This window comes from Schistocerca cancellata, chromosome 3, assembly GCF_023864275.1.
Source record: "Schistocerca cancellata isolate TAMUIC-IGC-003103 chromosome 3, iqSchCanc2.1, whole genome shotgun sequence".
Lineage (NCBI taxonomy): Eukaryota > Metazoa > Arthropoda > Insecta > Orthoptera > Acrididae > Schistocerca > Schistocerca cancellata.
In genome coordinates, this window is record NC_064628.1 from 562,595,101 (window position 1) to 562,617,500 (window position 22,400).

Genomic DNA, 22,400 nt, shown 5'->3' on the forward strand with positions numbered 1-22,400 from the left:
TGCTGAAATTTGCCATTTTCCCCACTATCGCCTTGATTGTGATGTCCCAGGCGTCAACCGCCAGAACCCTCATTTCTCTAGCGATCTTCTCAAAGGGACGCATTACCACTTCGTCATTCAGTCTTGTTTGGTCACACTTCGTTTCCTTAATGCAGTCATCATTAATTCATTCATTCATCTGTGAGTTTTGAAACAGAACTCTGTTACAACTTACATCCATTCAACGTTCAGTTATTGCAGCATCAAGCGCTAATTTTCATCTAAAAACATACGTAAAGCTCAGACAGTATCAGAACAATCTGCACAGATGTTGTATACTTGAAGTCCACATCAGATTTTGTATTTCTGATGGAAGCTCAGAATGCGTACACTGGCTTTTTGTCACATGAAGTGCTGAGAAGCATAATGTAAAATGTGATGTAATGTGAATGACATTTTACCGGGTCAAGCTCTCTCAATTTTTTCACGCACCATTATAATATTACAGCTTGCTTGATGAGGAACCTAGGTAACTGTTGACTGCTCCTGACATTTGAAGCTAAATTAATATCTACAGAGGATGATTGTCATATTTCTCAGCATTTCAGTGTTATTACACTGTACATTAACCAGAAGTCAGGAACTTTAGATATTAATTATAATCGTATGTTGACCTTCACACTGCCACCTCTAAAGAGAGTTCACCACAAAGTATGCCACCTTAGATACAACAACCAGTTGTTCTGTATGTAACATTTACTTAGTACCCTGGGCTAGTCCATGCTTTAAAATGTGCTTAGGACGGATTCAGTCTTTCCTCAGAGCTTTATGTACCCCATCCTTTTGTTCCCTGGAAGCTCCAATCTCCTACTGCAAATGCACAGTTTGTAACTTTGTCATCAACTGCCTGGACTGGCACAAAAAATGTGTAACTATTATCATGCGATTTAAAAGAATTAATACCGGAAATACTAGTGAGATGCACATTCCCTAAATATCAAAATAATGTTAGCCTGAACATAAAAAAGAATCAGCAGTGCTTGGAAGTTGCTGTGGTTTCACGTAGTCAAAGATGGCACTGTTATAGCTGCATGGTTGACAATTAAGCCAGTAAACGATGAATACCATTGATCAATACTTAGAAGAAAAGGTAAAGCATCATAAATGTCATCAACGGCAATAAATTTCGGATCATCGACGTTTCTGTGTTACAAACAGTAGTTACAACAACACGTATTCTTGGCAACTGGTCTCACCGGAGGCATCTAAGTCACCTTACCAATGGTGTATTATAATACTGCATTATTGCTGAACACTTCCAACAGCCCAACATCGACTTTTTCACCCTTTTTCTCCTACAAATTCACAAAACGATTTATTGTACAGCACTCTACTTTGTACATGGACTGTACCGCTTTTTATTGGGTCCTCTACGCTGTGGTACGGCACAGTAACACGGATATTTCAGAGTGTACCAAGTTTATAGACACGTACCTCCAAACAAACTGAAAATTAATTATGTAACTACCTTTTTTCTACGATATAGTAATTGTAACTTTACGATTACCCCTTATGTGAAGTACACTACTGGCCATTAAAATTGCTACAGCAAGAAGAAATGCAGATTATAAACGGGAATTCATGGCACAAATATATTATACTAGCACTAACATGTGATCACATTTTCACGCAATTTGGGTGCATAGATCCTGAGAAATCAGTACCCAGAACAACCAACTCTGGCCGTAATAACGGCCTTGATACGCCTGGGCATTGAGTCAAACACAGCTTGGATCGCGTATACAGGTACAGCTGCTCATGCAGCTTCAACACGATACCACAGTTCATCAAGAGTAGTTACTGGCGTATTGTGACGAGCCAGTTGCTCAGCCACCATTGACCAGACGTTTTCAATTGGTGAGAGATCTGGAGAATGTGCTGGCCAGGGCAGCAGTCGAACATTTTCTGTATTCAGAAAGGCCCGTACAGGACCTGCAACATGCAGTCGTGCATTATCATCCTGAAATGTAGGGTTTCGCAGGAATCGAATGAGGGGTAAAGCCACGGGTCATAACACATCTTAAATTTAACGTCCACTGTTCAAAGTGCCGTCAATGCGAACAAGAGGTGACCGAGACGTGTAACCAATGGACCCCATACCATCACGCCTGGTGATACGCCAATATGGCGATGACGAATACAAGCTTCCAATGTGCGTTCACCGCGATGTCGCCAAACGCGGATGCGACCATCATGATGCTGTAAACAGAACTTGGATTCATCTGAAAAAGTGACGTTTTGCCATTCGTGCATCCAGGTTCGTCGTTGAGTACATCATCGCAGGCGCTCCTGTCTGTGATTCAGCGTCAAGGGTAACCGCAGCCATGGTCTCCGAGCTAATAGTCTATGCCGCAGCCAACGTCGTCGAACTGTTCGTGCAGATGGTTGTTGTTTTGCAAACGTCCCCATCTGTTGACTCAGGGATCGAGACGTGGCTACACGACCCGTTACAGCCATGCGGATACGATGCCTGTCATCTCGACTGCTAGTGATACGAGGCCGTTGGGATCCAGCACGGCTTTCCGTATTACTCTCCTGAACCCACCGATTCCATATTCTGCTAACAGTCATTGGATCTCGACGAATGCGAGCAGCAATGTCGCGATACGATAAACCGCAATCGCGATAGGCTACAAACCGACCTTTATGAAAGTCGGAAACGTGATGGTACGTATTTCTCGTGCTTACACGAGGCCTCACAACAACGTTTCACCAGGCAACGCCGGTCAACTGCTGTTTGTCTATGAGAAATCGGTTGGAAACTTTCCTCATGTCAGCACGTTGTAGGTGTCGCCATCGGCGCCAAACTTGTGTGAATGCTCTGAAAAGCTAATCATTTGCATATCACAGAATCGTCTTCCTGTCGGTTAAATTTCGCGTCTGTAGCACGTCATCTTCGTGGTATAGCAATTTTAATGGCCAATAGTGTAATTACAAAGCGACTGAACATACTAATAAGGTAACCCCATCATATATAGAAAATACGTCAGGAAGTAGCTTTATTTACATAAATTCAAATCGTTATCTCAGTGACAGCAGCTACCCCAGCCAATGGTTTCATTAACGGAAAGTACTAAAGTGACAGTGACGTGCTGCCGTGCAATATTGACCAAAAGAAAGAGACGAACAACGAATACGGTCACCTGGACGTTTGAGCAGTAGATAGCAAACAGTTTTACATATTGACAACAAGGGACAGAATGTCACTGTGGTGCGACTGTAAGTCCTACGACACAGATTATTAGCGTTCAATGTGACTATTAAGATACCTAGTAGGTTGCCATATGTGATCCCGTCTACAGTGCGCTAACAATGCACTACTGTTACACCAGCTCTGACAAGTTCATTACTAACTGTAATGGTATCTCGGAATTGGTCCCCCTAGTGACAGGCACGGTATCCAAATCGCGCACATCAGCGATAGTTATTTCTGAAGCAAGTTAATACTCTTTGCTGCACTGGATTTCTTGTTCACCTTAGTGTATATTGTATGCATTAATCTTCCAACTGACCACGCCCGGGTTCCCGGGTTCGATTCCCGGCGGGGTCAGGGATTTTCTCTGCCTCGTGATGACTGGGTGTTGTGTGATGTCCTTAGGTTAGATAGGTTAAAGTGGTTCTTAGTTCTAGGGGACTGATGACCATAGATGTTAAGTCCCATAGTGCTCAGAGCCATTTGAACCATTTTTTTCTTCCAACTGAACCATTCGGCGCTGTGAAAATGACTTATAGTACTGACAAGCTTTACTCCGTCTATGAACTCTCCAGAAGCTGTCTTTCTTATCCAGTAAGACCAGCTGTCCTGCAACAGAAGATAGAGAGGAAAATGAGTACGAAGGAAGACTTGTGGTATTAGTAGGTTGCTGCTGTCAGTCAGTTTGCAGTTGGTGTGAAGATGGATCAACTGAAAGAGTACACTTTACGTGTCATACGTGCCGTAGATAGAATCCAGATAAAAAAAAAAAACCACAGTTAAGCATCGATCTAATGAACTGAGATATTAGTCGTAGTGACTACATTGATCCAAAGAGACAGCTTACTGTCAAGCATGAAACAAAAACGAAAGACATAAGAGGAAATCCATCCATTTACAAAATACAGTAAACGCGCAACAAAAAGTAAAATATAGGTTACACACATTTGTGTGATGGGAGTGATCTGTCAATTTAACGGACAGAAATTTCTTCTGCAACCAAGATCGCTAAATATTATTTACTCCAGAACGACCGGTTTCGAAAGCAACTTGGTGTCATCTTCTGATCTACAAACATAACAAAGGATAAGTGATAGTACAAGTCGAATTTTAACATATGCCAAAAGAACAGTTTTACAAAAACAGTAGTATATAATAAAATAAATTTCATACCTTCGGAAATTTAAAGTGCATACATATGAATCACAGAGCGATAACACATTGCAATCGTAATGAGCAGTAAGCACATTGGCTTTTCAGTAATAGGAAGATCAAAATATAAAATACAACAGTTTTCAGGGGTTTTCCGCTGGATGACGTACGAATTCCACGATATTTTCTCGGAGCAACTCTCCGACAGCTTCAGGTGGTCCATTCACGCTGGTGGCTAGTTACGACGGACGGTATCGCCTCGTCGACGCCCCTGTATGTAGAACACGCGCGCGAGGAATGCGCAGGGGTGGAGATGACTTATACCCAGTTATTTGCCAATGGATGGCGCCATACTCCAACGCCCTCTGCCACAAATTACAGAGGCTGCCTCCTGCGCGTGCGCTGTACACTATGTTTACTAAGAGTGCGGCCAGATCTTACTCACTAAAAAACCGTAATAGACCAACGTTATGACGAACCTGTTATCGAAAAATCTGTATTTTCTCGTCGTGATTTAATAGTAGCCAATGCAAGCTTCCAGACTGTGCTCAGTTGAATCCTGCATCCCCATTGATGAGATTATCAGCTGAACGAATATGTATTGATTATTTAATGATGCAATCCCAGAAAGATGATGCCGGGGATAAAACTTCAGTCTTTTCGTAAATCGTGCAATCTCCTGTGTTCAGACAGTGTTCTGCAATTGCCGACTTCTCCGGTTGGCGTAGGAGTGTACGACACTGATGTTCATCACAGCGTTCTTGTACTGTGCGACATATCTGGGATATATATGCCGCCCCACAAAGATAGGGAATTCTATACAAACCACTTTTAGTCACGCCAAGATCATCGTTAACCAAACCCAACAGGTTTCTGATTTTCGCAGATGGCTGAGTAACACACCATATGCCACATCTTCCGTGGACTCTTCGGATTCTTGACGCATGGCACCAAATTACGGCAAAAAGGCCAAAGTGGTGAGCGTCTCCCTATCTTTACTCTGCTCCATAGAGTGAACTCGCTTGAGTCTGAATGCCTTACGTATCTGTCACTCAGAATAACCGTCCGCAGCTCGTGGTCTCGCGGTCCCGGTCTCGCTTCCTGATCACGGGTTCCCGGGTTCGATTCCCGGTCGGGTCAGGGGTTTTCACCTGTCTTGAGATGACTGAGAGTTTGTGTTATCCTCATCATTTCATCATCATTTATGATATTGGTGAGGTTGGAATCAGCAACGGTTGGGACTTTGTACGGGCGCTGATAACCACGCAGTTGAACGCCCCGTAAACAAACCATCATCATCAGAATAACCGTTTTGTCGGAACACTGTCTTCAAATGTTGTATCTCAGTCGACAGGCTTTCAGGATCCGATACCACATGCACTCTATTAACTGAACGCGCATGATCCACCATCGCATTGAGCCGGGTGATGGCAGCTTCTGGTCTGCAAATACTGATTTGTATGCGTTGGCTTGCGGTTGACCATGTGTCCCAAGGTTCCATCTGCTTTCCTTCGTAGCAAAACATCAAGAAAAGTAAAAGTACCATCTTTTGTGACTTCCGTTGTGAAATTTATATGCGGATGGGGCGAATTTAAATGTAGAAGAGACCTATCAAGTCCATGTGGCCACATCAATAATATATCTTCGACATACCGCCGAAAAAAAAGAGGGTTTGAGAGTGACTGCCTGTAATGATTTTTCTCCAGTCCTCCGTAAAATAATTGTCCATCACAAAGAGACAGAGAGCTACACATGGCGACACCGTCCACTTGTTCAGAATATTGATCATGGAAAAAGAAGTTATGAACATCAGCGTCACACACGCCTACGCCAACCGGAGAAGTCGGCAATTGCAGAACACTATCTGAATACAGTACAGGCCATGATTTACGAAAAGACGAAAGTTTTATCCCCAGCGTCATCTTTCTGGGACTTCTTGGCGCGCGTGTTCTATATACAGGGGCGTCGATGTGGCGATACCGTCCGTCGTACCTAGCCACCAGCATGATTGGACCACCTGAAACTGTCGGAGAGCGACTCCGAGAAAATACGAGTATTATGGAATTTGTACAACGTTATCCGGCGGCAAACCCGTCGATACTGTTTACAACACAGCGCTAAATTATTCGCTGTAATAAGGCTGTTTTGTGGCTGATATTGCTTTGCTCTTAGTACCACTGTATCCACATAGACATTATTGTATACTTGCGTTTCCTATTTAAATGTAACTAATTTGTGATATGGCAGTGTACTTCTAGAATTTCCCATATATTTACTGTTTGCACACCTGTTCTTTAAATGTATCTAATTATCACCCGGTGTCTGCGATTCCGCAGCCTGTAGTTTTTAAAATTAACTTTTTTTTAATAATTTTGTATGCGCATTTACATCTGCCATTAACTGTCAATTGCAAGATTATCATCTTCGATTTTTTGTTTCACGAATGTTCGTCTAAATAATTTTCTTTTAAATTTACAGACGATATTGCAAATTCTTTGCATTAAGCAACCTTGTAATTATTGGTGTTATAGGTCGCACTTTTAATTACAACATTATGACAATGACAGTCAACAGTATGACAATAGCCATGTTAAGTAAAACAGAACGAGCTAAATAGGAGCTCACAAACACAGTCACTTATCATTTGATGAGCCTTTCAACCCTATCAACCCTATTTCGCACTCGTATTTGTGGTGTTGATACAATAATACTAACTTCACTGTGATTATTATCGTTCTGGACAGTTCTCCGCAAAATCACGAAATTTATTTGAAACGTGTAAGGCTATTACCTATTCTAATAATTCAAGTGTAATTATCAACATTAATCTTTTAGCTATTTTTGATCGGAATAATGCTTCTCTAACGACTCAGTAAAACAATCTCTTACCCAAATCACCAATGAACTCTCTTGAATTATTCACGTTTCCCATGTTGTTCTCCCGGTCACCATTAATCTTCTGTTTCAAATAAAATACTGTTTCACGTGATCAACTCAAAATTCTGCCTCCACTCGAGTAAATTACATAATGAGTACATGAAAACTCACTCAAGCTTGAAGTAAGGAATAAAAAAAAGTCGCTTATTGTCAATACCAAAGTGCCCAGTTACTGTCTACCTGGTTCCTAGAGAACATACGTTAAATTTATAAAGCTATAAAGCAGATGTTACATTTTTTTGTCGAATACTCTTCTAAACACGAGATTATTTCAGGATCGTTGAAATTGCAGAACCAAGAGACGTTAAATGCAACTGATTTTTCACTTCTACACGTTTTACTTACTAATTATTTCGTTAACGTAGCAGCATTTTTTAAATATTTGAGTATCATTTCGTAACAAGATTCCCTTATTGCATCAGCTGAACGAAGACATCACCTTCTTCGAGCCGACAGATTCCTTGGTCAGAAAACTGACCCAGTTAACTGACGTACCAGTGTATTACTACGAATTCGACTATCATGGGCCTAACGTTCCTACAAATGAATGGGGTAAGTGGTTGACTACATACATGTTTTCAGTGATAATTTAACGCATGGCATTATATCTTAATGTTGACACTTAAATTATTTTTCTGTTCATAAAATATGCCTTTTTATTTTATCCATAGTAACATGTCGTTGAAGCAATAAAAATGTTTGTGAATGTAGATGAAACATCTATTTCAGAATAGAGCCACACGTACCCATAGCTACGCGTCACTTCCGTGTACTACCTGTCCAAGTTGGTGACGTGGTTTCACGAAATGACATTTATCCATTTACGAGAGTAGGTAGTCCCACACGTTATCAGATTTTGTCTGAGGCAGAAAATGTTTTGCTTACAAATTGCTGTACTCTGACACAGAGATTGTAACTTTTTTCAGTCATAGTTTAATGTGGTGGAGGGCTTAAGCCTCTGGAATCGTGATTCGATGAGTTTAAAATCCGTCTCGGACAAGCAGGAGTACCATAGTTACCCTGAATCGATTACGACGAATTACATTTCGATCCTCGGAAGAGGACAGGTCCGATTTCTTCCCCATTCTTGTGACATCCATGGTTTTGGACCGTCTATAATCCGACATTACTTCTTTCTTTCGTCTATTTCTCTTCTATTAATTTCCACTTTCTGCAAAAATTAGATTCACATCTGACGTCAGCAACAGTTTCGAGCAAACTGAGGGAACTAACGCTAAGTCGGGCAGTAGGGCTTACGAAACGTAAGACTACTGATTTGCTGTCTCTTTTAGGAAAAATGTCCATCCACGAGGAAACTTCTCAAAGTAATTTAAGGGTCATCCACTTGCTGGCTGGAAGCCCCTAGTGTTTTGTTAGGGTGATGACCGAGGAGCATTTCTGGCGTCTCTAGACGCAATAAAACAGAACTTATTCCTCTGCGTACAACTCGTTGCCGCATCTTTGTCGGAATTTGGTGTCTTGGCACTTCGCTGCATCAGCCCTGTGCTCAGGTCAGTGACTTTTAGTAAACGGGCTGCCGCCCGTGGTGCGAAAGGCAGGCCCCGTCGGAGGGTTATGGCGCAGGCGACGGTGGCCACAGCGCGAGTACGTGGTGTATCACATGCCGCTCTTGCAATAGTTTGTTCTTTCTAGGTCACTGCCCGAGTTCTTCCACCAATTGGACTGCTATGTCTGATGCTGTGAGATCGTGATGAATGCTGATCCTAACCGCAGGTTCGGTAGGCCGTCTATCCCAAGCGACGCTAGAGCTGGAGCAGTTTGTTCCCCGGGCTGGCGAGACGATACTAGGTTCCTGGACCATCCATCAGCGGCAGCTGGTACTCGACGCTGACTTCTATCATCCGTCGTAACGGATCAGTGGTCATCTTGTAAGGTGGCAAGAGTATGACCGATATAGGAACAATCTCATTCACAAGGTGTCACAACACAATAATCCGAGAATCGATAGCGAAAGATGTGAACGCCATCGATCCTACTGATCGACTACCTCTACCACAGCGAGTTGGAGTATTTTTGGTGTTAAGGAGACGTTTATCGTTATAACCGAATCGGTTCCGCTTTTTACGAGTTGTCAGCGATCTATCTTCCTGCTACATTTGCTTTATTTTATTTTACTTTTTTTCGTTCATCAGTCTTCTGACTGGATTGATGCGGCCCGCCACGAATTCCTCCCCTGTGCCAACCGCTTCATCTCAGAGTTGCACTTGCAACCTACGTTCTCAATTATTTGTTGGATGTATTCCAACCTCTGTCTCCCTCTACAGTTTTTGTCCTCTGCAGCCCCCTCTAATACCATGGAACTAATTCCATGACACCCGCATCTCGTGGTCGTGCGGTAGCGTTCTCGCTTCCCACGCCCGGGTTCCCGGGTTCGATTCCCGGCGGGGTCAGGGATTTTCTCTGCCTCGTGATGGCTGGGTGTTGTGTGCTGTCCTTAGGTTAGTTAGGTTTAAGTAGTTCTAAGTTCTAGGGGACTGATGACCATAGATGTTAAGTCCCATAGTGCTCAGAGCCATTTGAACCATTTTTAATTCCATGACATATTAATAGGTGTCCTATCATCTTGTCCCTTCTCCTTGTCAGTGTTTTCCACTTATTTCTTCCTTCTTCGATTCTGTGCGATATCTCTTCATTCCTTACCTTATTAGTCCACTTAATTTTCAACATTCGCCTGTTGCGCCACATCTCAAATGCTTAGATCCTCTTCTGCGCCGATTTTTTCCACAGTCACTACTCAACTACCATACAATGCTGTACTCCAAACGTACATTCTCAGATATTTCATCCTCAGATTAAGGCCTATGTTTGACACTAGTAGACTTCTGTTGGCCAGGAATGCCCTTTTTGCCCGTGCTAGTATGCTTATGACGTCCTTCTTGCTCCGTCCATCATTCATTATTTTGCTGCCTAGGTAGCAGAATTACTTAAGTTCATCTACTTCGTAACAATCAATCCTGATGTTAAGTTTCTCACTGTCCTCATTTCTGCTACTTGTCATTACTTTCGTCTTTCTTCGATTTACTTTCAATCAATATTCTGCACTCATTAGACTGTTAATTCCATTCAGCAAATCACTAATTCTGCCTTGCTTTCATTCAGGACAGTAATTTCATCAGCGAGTCGTATCATTCATTTACTTTCACCTTGAATTTTAATTCATCTCCTGAACATTTCTTTTATTTCTATCATTGGTTCTTCATTGTACAGGTTGAACAGTAGGGGGGAATGACTACTTCCCCATCAACCCATTTTAATATGAGCACTTGGTCGTAACTGTTATTATTCCCTCGTGGCTTTTGTACGTATTGTTTATTAGCCGTGTATTTCTACAGCTTCCGCCTATTTTTCTCAGAATTTCGAAAATCTTGCACCATTTTACATCGCCGAACGATTTTTCCAGGTCGACAAATCCTATGAACGTGTCTTGATATTTTGTAATTTTGCTGCCGCAACTCAGAATTGCCTCTCTAGTGCTTTTACCTTTTCTAAAGCCAAACTGATCGTCATTTAGCACATCCTCAATTTTCTTTTTGATTCTTCTGTATATGATTCTTATCAGAAAATTGGATGCATGGGCTGTTAAGCTGATTGAGTGATAATTCTTGCACTTGTCAGCTTTTGCAGTGGAGGAGAAGGAGATTAGTGTTTAACGTCCCATCGACAACGAGGTTATTAGAGACGGAGCACAAGCTCGGGTTAGGGAAGGAAATCGGCCGTGCCCAATCGAAGGAACCATCCCGGCATTTGCCTGAAGTGATATAGGGAAATCACGGAAAACCTAAATCAGGATGGCCGGACGCGGGATTGAACCGTCGTCCTTCCGAATGCGAGTCCAGTGTGCTAACCACTGCGCCACCTCGCTCGGTAGCTTTTGCGGTCTTCGGAATTGTGTGGATGATATTTTTCCGAAAGTCAGATGGTATGTCGTCAGACTCATACACAATACACACCAAACGTAAGTTTGTTTCCCTTTTCCCCAACGATTTTAGAAATTCTGATGGAATGTTATCTATTCCTTCTGTCTTATTTAATCTTAAGTCTTCCAGAGCTCTCTTGAATTGTGATTCTAATACTGGGTCTCCTATGTCTTCCAAATCGACTCCTGCTTCTTCCTCTATCACATCAGACAAATCTTCCCCCTCATAGATGACTTTGGTGTATTCTTTCCACCTATCCGCTCTCTCTCCTACATTTAACAGTGAGATTCCGGTTGCACTCTTATTGTTACCACACTTGCTTTTATGGGCACCGAAGGTTGATCTGACTTTTCTGTCTGCTGAGTCAGTCCTTTCGACAATCCTTTCTTTTTTGATTTCTTCACATTTTTCATGGAGCCATTTTGCCTTAGCTTCCCTTCACTTCCTATTAATTTCATTTTTCAGCGACTTGTATTTCTGTGTTCCCGAATGTCCCTGAACATTTTGTACTCCTTTTTTCATCGATGATATGAGGTACTTCTTGTGTTACCCACGGTTTCCTCGCAGTTACCTTCCTTGTACCGGTATTCTTTCCAAATTCTGTGACTGCTCTTTTTAGAGATGTCCATTCCTCTTCAACTGTACTGCCTACTGAGCTGTTCCTTATTGCTGTATCTATAGCCTTAGAGAACTTCAAGCGAGTCTTGTTACCCCTTTGTACTTCCGTATCCCACTTTTTTGGGTATTGATTCTTCCTGACTATCTTGAACTTCTGTCTACTCTCCATCACTACTACTTTGTGATCTGAGTCTATATCTGCTCCTGGGTACACCTTTCAATCCAGTATCTGATTTCTGCATCTCTGTGTGACCCTGATGTAATCTAACTGTAATCTTCCCATGTCACCCGTCTTTTTCAAGTATGTCTCCTCCTGTTGTGATTCTTGGGCAGATTATTCGCTAGCTGAAATTTATTACACAACACAATTAGTCTCTGTTCTGTCTCATTTCTTGTCCCTTGCCCATATTCTCCTGAAACCTTTTCTTCTACTCCTTCCCCTACAGCTGCATACCAGTTCGCCGTGACTATTAGATTTTCTTCTCCCTTTATGTACTGTATTACCTTTTCAATGTCCTTATACAGTTTCTCTATCGCTTCGTCTTCATCTTGGGACGTCGGCATGTGTATATGAAGTATCGTTGTCGTGTTGGTTTGCTGTCGATTTTGACAAGAACAACTCTATCATTGAACACTTCACTGCAACACACTCTTTGCCCTACCTTTCTATTCATAACAAGTCCTACTCCGTTAGACGATTTTCTGCTTTCGCTGATATTACCGTATACTTATCAGACTACAAATTGTTGTCCCTTTCCATTTCACTATAGTATATATAGATTGAGCCTTTGTATTTCCTTTTTCTGATTTCCTAGCTTCCCTGCCGCAATCATGCTTCTGAAGTTCAAAGCCTCGACTCTTAGAACGTCATCATTTCGTTGACCACTCAATCTTTTTCTCATGGTTGCCTCCCCCTTGGCAGCCCCTTCCGGAGATTCGAATGGGGGACTATTCCGGAATCTTGTGCGACTGCAGAGATCATCACGATATTTTTTTTAATTACAGGCCGCATGTCCTTTGGGAAAATGACATGTGTCTTTAATGCAGTGGTTTCCATTGCCTTCTGCATCCTCACGACCTTGACCATTGCTGATCCTTCGTCTTTAGCGGCAGTTTCCCACCTCAAGGTCAGGAGAGTGCACTGAGCCACTATGCGCTCCTCCGCTCTTTGGAAAAGGCCGTTGGCAGAATGAGAGTGACTTCTTATGCCGGACGTCTGTGGCCACCAATGCTGATTATTAATCGAAGTTTAAGTGTAGATGGGTTTCGAACCCGTGACTGAGGACGTTTTGATTACTAATCAAAGACGCTACCCCTAGACTACAAGTTTCGTATTTGCTTAACCTCTTTATTTCTGGGTTGCAACTGCTTTGTCAAACCACCGATATGCATTACTGTGTCCTCCTTAGCGTTTATTACATGATGTTACGAGAATAACGCAGGCACATTGGCCAGCACTCCTCCAACCATTTTCCTCTGAGCTTGCGCAGAGTCACCCATAGAGGAGTTGATACCCCACAGCAATGACCCACTAAATGTGTCGAAATGTTTACACCTATCGGCGGCCTCGTATTGATATTTCTGTGTGGTTGAGCAGTGCTGTTCTATTCGAACGTAGTGAATTTCACTCTGTTATTTATATGACTCTCCTATTCCCTTACTTTCTTGATCCGTTACCGTAAGGTACACATTATTACAGAGGTCAAATAACTTTTATTAAATGCTGTACTACGATTCAAAGTGTCTCAGATGTATGGCACCATTTTTCAACAAACGCGCTGTAAGAAACGCCCGGGACGTTCTGACAATCGTTGAATTCCTCGACGGTAGAAATCCCCTCCTTGGTCTCAGAGCCAAGTGAGAATCGCTGAACGTTCTCATCGTTGCAAAATCTGTTTCCGCTACATGTATTCATTCAGCATGGGGAAAAGATGGAAACCGCATGGCGCGAGATCAGGATTGCCCTATCAGCATGTCCGATGTCAGTGTGTCCTTGGTCAAATTGTTCGCACCATGGCCCCATGGCTGGGCGCGACATTGCATTTGGTCCATATTCTGAAAGAAATTAACTAAGAAATTGTGAGCTATTTAAATTTTCTGTTAGCATGAATCGTACTGCCAGCGCACTTCAACTTTGGAGTTTGTTTCCAGTTGCTACGCCATTTTAATCACAGACTGTGAAGCACTTGTTATCGGCATCACAGCAGAAAGATGTCCGCAAGAACAATGTGCTACTCTGGTTGCACAGTGGTATTAGTATGGGAAGACATGTGTAACAGTTTCTGAAACCCCTTCGAATAACTTGTTTGTTCAGTCTTAGCGAAATGGAAATCTTTGCACAACGGCATGTAATTTATGAAGTACTAATTATCGAGATTACAAATGTGAAAGCTAAAATAATGAAAGCACTTCATCTTTCAAAATTCTGGTGTTTTAATATACGTGGTACTTTACTTCTTGCTGCAACATGTAATTCATAATAGTTTAATTATGATGAATTAATCAGTCAGCTAAGCAGTCCTTGACATCATACTTTACTCTGTTGTAGGCTCTGTGCTTAACCAAAGATCGTGCCCCCGTTGATAACATTCACCATCACTTAAATGAGGAGTTATTTCAGAATTTTTTGCTGTTGAAACATGTAATCGTATCTGCATAATATTCATCCACAGTGCTTTAATATAATAGTGTCAGTAAAAGGCAGAACCGGAACACAGATTTTTTTTTATAAGTGGGTACGTGTCATGTTGCATGCTCATATTGTTTTAGCAAAGTTCGGAGTGTGATCAACATAACTTTTCAGGCGTCATACATAGCGGAGAATTGCCGTCTCTCTTTGTGCGGAAGGATACTGAGTATAATTTGGATCCCGAGTCCGAGGAGGACCGAGTACGCAGAAATGTTTTGCGCCTTTGGACCAACTTTGCAAAATTCGGGTATGTGTCCATAAAATAAGTGTAAGCTAAGAAATATTATCTTATTCTCGCACTACTATTACTTTCTTGAGATTGTTGATGTTATGTCTGTTATAAAACAATATTAACGTCTGGAATTTCCGGTTTAAGCTTTCTATTGTTCGCTCAAACCGCTTCAGACAAAGCTGTCATTATTCACTCAATCTCTCTCACGAAAGTAATCATAAGTTTGAAAAGTGCCAAAGTTTAAAGACGTTAATCCCAGAAGACTATAATGCACTGTCCACTCACATTAATGTGACCACCTTTCACATTAATGTGACCAACTTTCAAAATCCACAATAACCCCGTTTTCCAGCGTGGACCGATCCGAGACGAGCCGGATCGTACTCATTGAGATTCTGGAAAGTAGCGAGAAAGATATGGAGTCATTTGGATTCCAGGGCCATGGCCAGCTGCGCTGTAGAACTCGGTTGAGGACTTTGGCACGGGGACAGCCCGATCTAGGTGGCCCTACTGATTACCCATTCGGTTTAAATCCAGGGAGTCTTGTGACCTAATCCTGCTGCTCTTTGAATCACACACGTCCACTTCAGGCCGTATGACACTTTTGTAGTTTTCATGGCTCCGACGAAAAAGTAACTGCACGGGGGAGGGGGGGGGGAGGGGGATCCTCAAGGCTAGATGTATATTTGTGTTGATCTATTTGGCCTTTCAGCATGACAAAGTCACCAAGAAAATGCTCGAAAACATTAAAAAGACCGTAACGCTCACTCCTCCGGCCTGGACCCTTCCGAGTGGTTGGTTCCAGTCTGATGGAGCATAAGATGTTATTCGTCGGCAAATGCCGCTACTCGCCACTCAGTGGACATCTAGTTGCGGTACTGGCGTGTAAATTCTATCCTTCATGCCGATGACCAGTAGTCAGTGTAAGTTCTATCCTTCGGCGCCGATGAAAAGTAGTCAGCATTGGTTCATGAACAGGGGTCTACCATGGAGGCCCATACGCAGCAGTGGTCTAGCGGCTAGCGTTGCTACCTCTGGATCACGGGGTCCCTGGTTCGATTCCTGGCCGGTTTGGGGATTTCATTTGCCTGGGGTCTGGGTGGTTGTGTTGCCCTCAATATTTCATCATCATTCGTGACAGTGGCTATATTCTGATCATGTAAAGAAACTGGACTGCGTAAAACTTGGGATTTTCTACGGGCGCTGATAACCGCGCAGTTCAGTGCCTCACAAACCAAACATCATCCATACGCAGCAACGTTCGCTAAATACTCGTTGAGGAGACACTGTTGGTAGCCTCTTGCTTCATCTGGGCTGTCAGTGGCTCAACAGTCGCACGTCTGTTGACCAATATACATCTCTGAAGTTATCGTTCAGCCCTGTCATCTACGGCCAGTGGTGTACAAGAATAGCCTCAATGCAAATTTTGGATAGCATCATTTCGCCACGCACGGCATACTTGTAGCACGGCGGCACGCGAACTATTTACAAACTTAGCCGTTTTGGAAATGTTTTCACCATTGACCCGAAAGCCAATGCTCATGCCCTTTTGGATTGACATGGCGCCTCAAACTGCGCAGCCACTGCGCGCGGCTCGCTGTAGCACTATCGGCACAAGTGTGAACGAATTAAAACTACAACTGAAACCATGATTTCGTAGAAATAGCAGGAAATATTTAATGTAAAACACGACTTTCCCTTGGTGTGTAAGAAGTGAAGACAGGAAATATTAGACCCAATGTAAGCTTTGAAAAAGCATAAGAAACCAGCGTGCGGCTGACACTCCTGTTTTGTACTCTTCCAGGAACGACTGACACTTCTGTTCGTACTCTTCCAGGAACCCTACGCCCGAGGCGGATCCCGTGGTCTGGGAGCCGTATGACCTGACCAGCCGCAGCTACCTGCTGATGCAGGCCAACTTCACGCTCGCCCACAATAAGGACAGCGAACGCATGGACTTCTGGAACCAAAATGTGCCGCTTCTGCCGTACCCTGGCACACACTAGTGGGAGATGTGTTCAACAACTACAGGCCACACGGCGTTACGCAGTGCACCATAGAACATACTGTGATGCGTTTGATAATACCCCCATTAGTCATTCTTTCCAAAAACTTCTGTAGATATCACACAGCTGAAGTTCATTTTCATCATTGCTCTGTTATGTACCTGTAATGCTACTTCGTACACTCTAACGTATCGTTCAGAATGCAAATACGAACCTGTCCTTGAAAGTATATACACGAAATGAAAATGTGGATGCAAAAATAAACTCAATTTCAACCTGCATGTATACTTCTTTTTGTTACCATCAAGACAACAGGGTGCAAGGTTCTTCGTCATTGTTGCCTAACGACTGCCTTAAATTCCTCTGCAACGTCGTCGAAGTTTAATGTCTGTCTACCGCATCACCAATCACACGATCTATTTTCTACCCATATTGGTTTTGAACATTTTAATTAACGTGAAAAAGGTCGTCGAATGTGTGTAAACAATCAAAGACGAATTAATTTTTCATTAAAGTTAAACTGTAATCTCCTACAGCGAGAAAGTGATTGTATAGCTTGGAGGAGCGAGTGTAACGCTTTAGGACACAGGGCGCCTTGAAACAGTTCAGGCACAAGTCACAGTGTTTTCAGCTTTGATTGTGCTGCGGACAGTTTTCAGATAGAAAATCTTCGTCTATCAAGAGCAACTTGGAAAACAAGATAAATATCTGGCACTGACTGCACTTTGTATGTCAACACGACTGTCGCATTCTCGACAAACTGTTTGCAGGGAAGTTAGAGTAGTTGGTTTGTGTGTTAAATACATAACAATGGTGAAGAAAGAAGACGAGACTTATCGTCATGTAAACAGGGAAGTCATTAGAGGCAGATAACAAGTTCGGGTCGGAAAATAATGAGGAATAAAATCGGTCGTATTCAATTCAGAAGAATGGTCGTGGCATTACTTTAAGCAATTTAGAGGTAAGAGGGAAAGTTAAATCAGGATGGTCAGACGGGGATTTGGATATTCCCCCTCTCGCCAACGATTGTCCCACTGGTAACAGTGCAGATGTAGACACGTTTACCAACGAGACTCGATGGTTAATAGATACATATAAGGACGTAATTATCACAGATAAATACGCCTTAGGGTGCACTATAATTATCTCTTTGGAATGTGTAGGAGGCTGTGTCTCTGGACCTTGAAAAAGTTCCCTGTACTGCCAGAGATTTTTACTTTGTAGGTGGATTGTATCGGGGTGAGTTCAGACTCATCGTGCCAATTGAAGCGCTGCTTGACTCAGATGTAGCCGCTCCAAGGTGTGAAAATCTGACAAAGACCAAAATATCGGTGTGTTGACACCATGCCCTCTATACTGCATCCGAATAACGTCATTGGCAGACGATACACGGTGGACGGTCTGTACTGAATGGAGATACACTGAAGAGCCAAAGAAACTGGCATACCATCCTAGGGCCCACGCGAGCCCGCAGAAGTACCGCAACACAACGTGGTATGGACTCGATTAATGTCTGAAGTAGTGCTGGAGGGAACTGAAACCATAAATCCTACTGGAATGTCTACAAATCCGTAAGAGACCGATGGGGTGAAGATCTCTTCCGAACAGCAAGTTCAAGGCATCCCAGATATGCTCAATAATGTTGATATCTGGGGAGTTTGGTGGCCAGCGGAAGTGTTTAAACTCCAAAGAGTGTTCCAGGAGCAATTCTAGATGTGTAGAGTGTCGGAATTGCCTAAGTCCGTCGGAAAGCACAATGGACATGAATATATGCTGTTCATCAGAAACGATGTTTACTTGCGCGTCACCTGTCAGAGTCGCGTGTATACGTATCAGGGGTCCCATATCAGCCCAAGTGCACACGCCCCAACCCATTACAGAGCCTCCACTAGCTTGAGCGGTCACCTGATACATGGAGGGTCCATGGATTCATGAGGTTTTCTCCATATCCGTACACGTTCAGCAGCTCGATAAAATATGAAACGGGACTCGTACGAGCAGGCAACTTGTTTCCACTCATCAACAGTCCAATGTCGATGTTGACGGGCCTAGGCGAGGCCTAAAGCTTTGTCTCGTGCAGTCATTAAGGGAACACGAGTTGGCCTTCGACTCAGAAAACCCATATCGCTGATGTTTCGCTGAATGGTTCACATGGTTGTACTTGTTCATGGCCACTGAAATCTTCAGCTGTTTGCGGAAGGGTTGCAGTTTTGTCACACTGAACGATTCTCTGCAGTCGTCAGTGGTCCCGTTCTTGCAGGATCTATTTGAAGCCGCAGCGATGTCGGAGATTTAATATTTTACCGGATTCCTGATATTCGTGGTACACTCGCGAAATGGTCGAACGGGAAAATCCCCATTTCATCGCCAACTGGAAGACGCTGTGCTCTATCGTTCGTGTGCCAACTATAACACCACGTTCGAACTCACTTAAATCTTGATAACCTGCCATTGTAGCAGCAGTAACTGATCTAACAACTGCGCCAGACACTTGTCTTACATAGGCATTGCCAACCGCAGCGCTATATTCTGCCTGTTTACATACCTCTGTATTTGAATACGCATGCCTATACCAGTTTCTTTGGTGCTTCAGTGTAATTTCATATATACAACCAACTTCACCAAAAGACTTCATTTTCTCGTGTACTTGCATAATGGGCATCTTTGTTGGAAGTTCCAGTTTTGTTTGAATGGTAAAGTATTAAATTTTTAGTCATGATAGCAAATAGGTGTCATTATTTGTTTGTAACGGTGACCTCATATACGAACAAGCTTTTTACACTTCGTCGTATGGGATTGCGCTTTTGAGCTTGTTTATCTGTGTATTTTCTTGAAGAAATGATGAACATTCGCAACTGTAGACAGTATGAGTCTCATTGGTAACGAACGCGGTTTTCGAGGTTCATATGCCGCTTTCCCACATTTAGCAGAAGTAGCTTTCTTACGCTGACCCTATAGTGCTGGCATCTGAAAACCCCTAGTGTGTTTTGCACAAAGTCTCACATGTTTTGGCGTGTTCTCGTAAGACTGGTGAATGAAGGAGCGTACAAATGCGGCAATTTTGTTTCCCAGTCACTCGCATCATTTTGTTTACTCTGCTAAGTAGACGTTCTTTTTCTATTTCCGCTTTCGCTGAAGCATGCAAAAAGCTTACATTTATTGAGGACTGGCCGCATTCACCAGTCCGCAGTTCGAAACCTCGTATTACGTTACTCGTGTTCAACCTAATTCTCATTACCGTGGGGCGGTCTACACTGAACACGAACAGGGACGCTTGTGACTGATCCACTGCTACGGACAAGGTAAGCAATACACGTGCCCCTCCCTCCTACGGTCACCTGCCCCCCTCTCCCCTCCCTATCCCCATCCGTCCAATGACGTTTTCTGTAGTAGGAGAAGCAGGCGAACTAGACGACGTGTTTGCAACACGTAGCACTTCTGTCTCATCGGCGTGATTCACAGCAGAAATATTAAACCAGTAGGTGGCTGCTAGTGGAGCTTCCAGGCTATGGCGGACTGAGCCCAAGACTCCCATGAAGTTCCTACAACGGCTGCAGTCCTGGGTTTATCAACTGGTGAAAGTGGTGCTTATGATGGTATCAAGCCAGACTTCATTTCCTTTAAGCTAGTTCAGTTCCTGTGAACAAAGAAGCACTGAAAGCAGTGATGTAGATAGTGTAGAGATAATTAAACGTTAACAGTCCTCAAACCAAGAACGATGTACACCAGCTACTGCAGAAAGTGGTGCGAAGTGTTTGTTGTGTTAAATGTTCATGAAATATTACGTTAGCGTTTTCTTACACATATGATACCCGAAAAATTTGTGTGCAAACAGTCATCCACTGAAATTTTCTGTATACCAGCAGCTTTGCCAATCCACTGTTGTTATGTTTCCCGAATCTGTATTGCAAGTTCCTGTAGTTATACTCAGTAGAACACTGCAGAGATAATGGGAGATCCACTAATTACGTGAGATCAAACTGGGGGCGATAGGGGGCGGGGGTCCGGCAAAATCTCATCAAATCTCATTTGTAAGGGGAATCAATGAAAATTTCACGTCAACTCTGAATTCAGAGAATATAAATTATTATAACCAATAACATTTTGTTTTACAAAATTGATTCAGAACGTAGACAATTTTAAGTGGCCACCAGTCTTTATGACTTGTATCTACCAAATTTAATGCCTTACACATGCGCATGCCTGGGATTCCCCGATTTGGAACAAGTGCCCAACCAGTGTCAGATTTCATGCTGTGAGTTTACTGCTCAGCCGGTCGACATCACTGCCTATCAGTCAGTGAATAAGTCGTGATATCCTGCAGTGCATATAAAACCGATTTTATTGTGAGGAACATGAATCTGTGTCAAAACTTTCACAATGCATGTCTTAAGAGTCATGCCGACAGGTCGAAACAAACCCGCATTTGTGGAAGGAAGCTAAGCTGGAAGTTCACTAACACGAATTCTCTTACTGGTGGACTGAATACTATGTAATCATACGATTCAAAGGAAGGTACAAATAACGTTGTCTTTTATCTGCAAAGTAAGTAAAATATCAGTGACGTTTAATCTTAATGTACAAAAGAAATATCCTGACTGACTCATCATCTTTCAGACCAAACCGCTTAGAATGTAAATTTGAAATATGGAGAGGATGTTCATATTACACTGCAGGCATCTTTAAAAATGAATTTTTCGTAACTACACGCCTGAGGAGGCGAAACGGGTGATGAAAACATTTAGAAAGTTAGTCGCTAGTTAGGTAATATTGAAGCTATAACTACGAAACGGGAACTTCATTCTCGGCCGGAAATACAAAAAAAAAAAAAAAAATTCTTGTTGGCAATTTTGTAGTTTCATCCCGAAAGGGGTGAAATAGTGGATGAACTTTTTTTTTTATAGGTAATCGTTATTAAAGAAGTTCTAAAGCATTTCAAAACTACCTCTATGAAAATTTGTATTTGACTACTCAGATAGAAATCGAAAAAGATTTAGTGTTATTAGAAATTCAATCCCTAACAGGGTGAAATAGGGGAGGAAATGTTTTATGAAAATATTTCGTTAAGAAAACATTTTTGAAGCTAAATCTATGAAAATTTGTGTTTTTGGAAATTCAACCCCTAAAGCGGTGAAATAAGGAATGAAAATTGTTGTGAAAATATTTCGTTGTATGAAAACATAGTGTGTGTTGATGTTATAGTGCAGGCTTCTTTAAAGAAGGATATTTTTCTAAATTCCATCTTTAAGCGAGTGAAATAGATGGTGAAAGCTTCTTTTTTGAAAACTATCAGTAATATGACGATTTTGAAGCTAGAACTACGAAAATTATTATTTCGTTCTTGGTCAGAAATAAAAACGTAAGTGTTCAGCTTGTTTGGAAATGCAACACTTAAGGGAGTGAAATAGTGGATTAAAGCTTTTTTTAAAATAAATCATTATTAAAGAACTCTAAAGGAATTTGGAAGCCACATAAACGCAAACTGGTATTTGACTTATCAGTTAGAAACAAAAACTACATGTCTCAATGTTTTTGAAAATTCATCTCCTAAGGGGATGATATAAGGGATGAAAAGTCTTATGAAAATATTTCATAA

The 22,400-nt window shown here is 42.3% G+C and overlaps 1 protein-coding gene across 1 annotated transcript in view; it reads left to right on the forward strand.

Moving 5' to 3' along the window:
- LOC126176807 (para-nitrobenzyl esterase-like) overlaps positions 1 to 17,025 on the forward strand; it is a 62,183-nt gene extending 45,158 nt beyond the window's left edge. Inside the window, exons 8-10 of the mRNA XM_049923988.1 lie at positions 7,744 to 7,873; positions 14,681 to 14,813; positions 16,636 to 17,025. Of these exons, the coding sequence (XP_049779945.1) occupies positions 7,744 to 7,873; positions 14,681 to 14,813; positions 16,636 to 16,804 (432 nt within the window). The 3' untranslated portion in view covers positions 16,805 to 17,025. The remainder of the gene's footprint in view (positions 1 to 7,743; positions 7,874 to 14,680; positions 14,814 to 16,635) is intronic.
- The last annotated feature ends 5,375 nt before the right edge of the window (positions 17,026 to 22,400 follow it).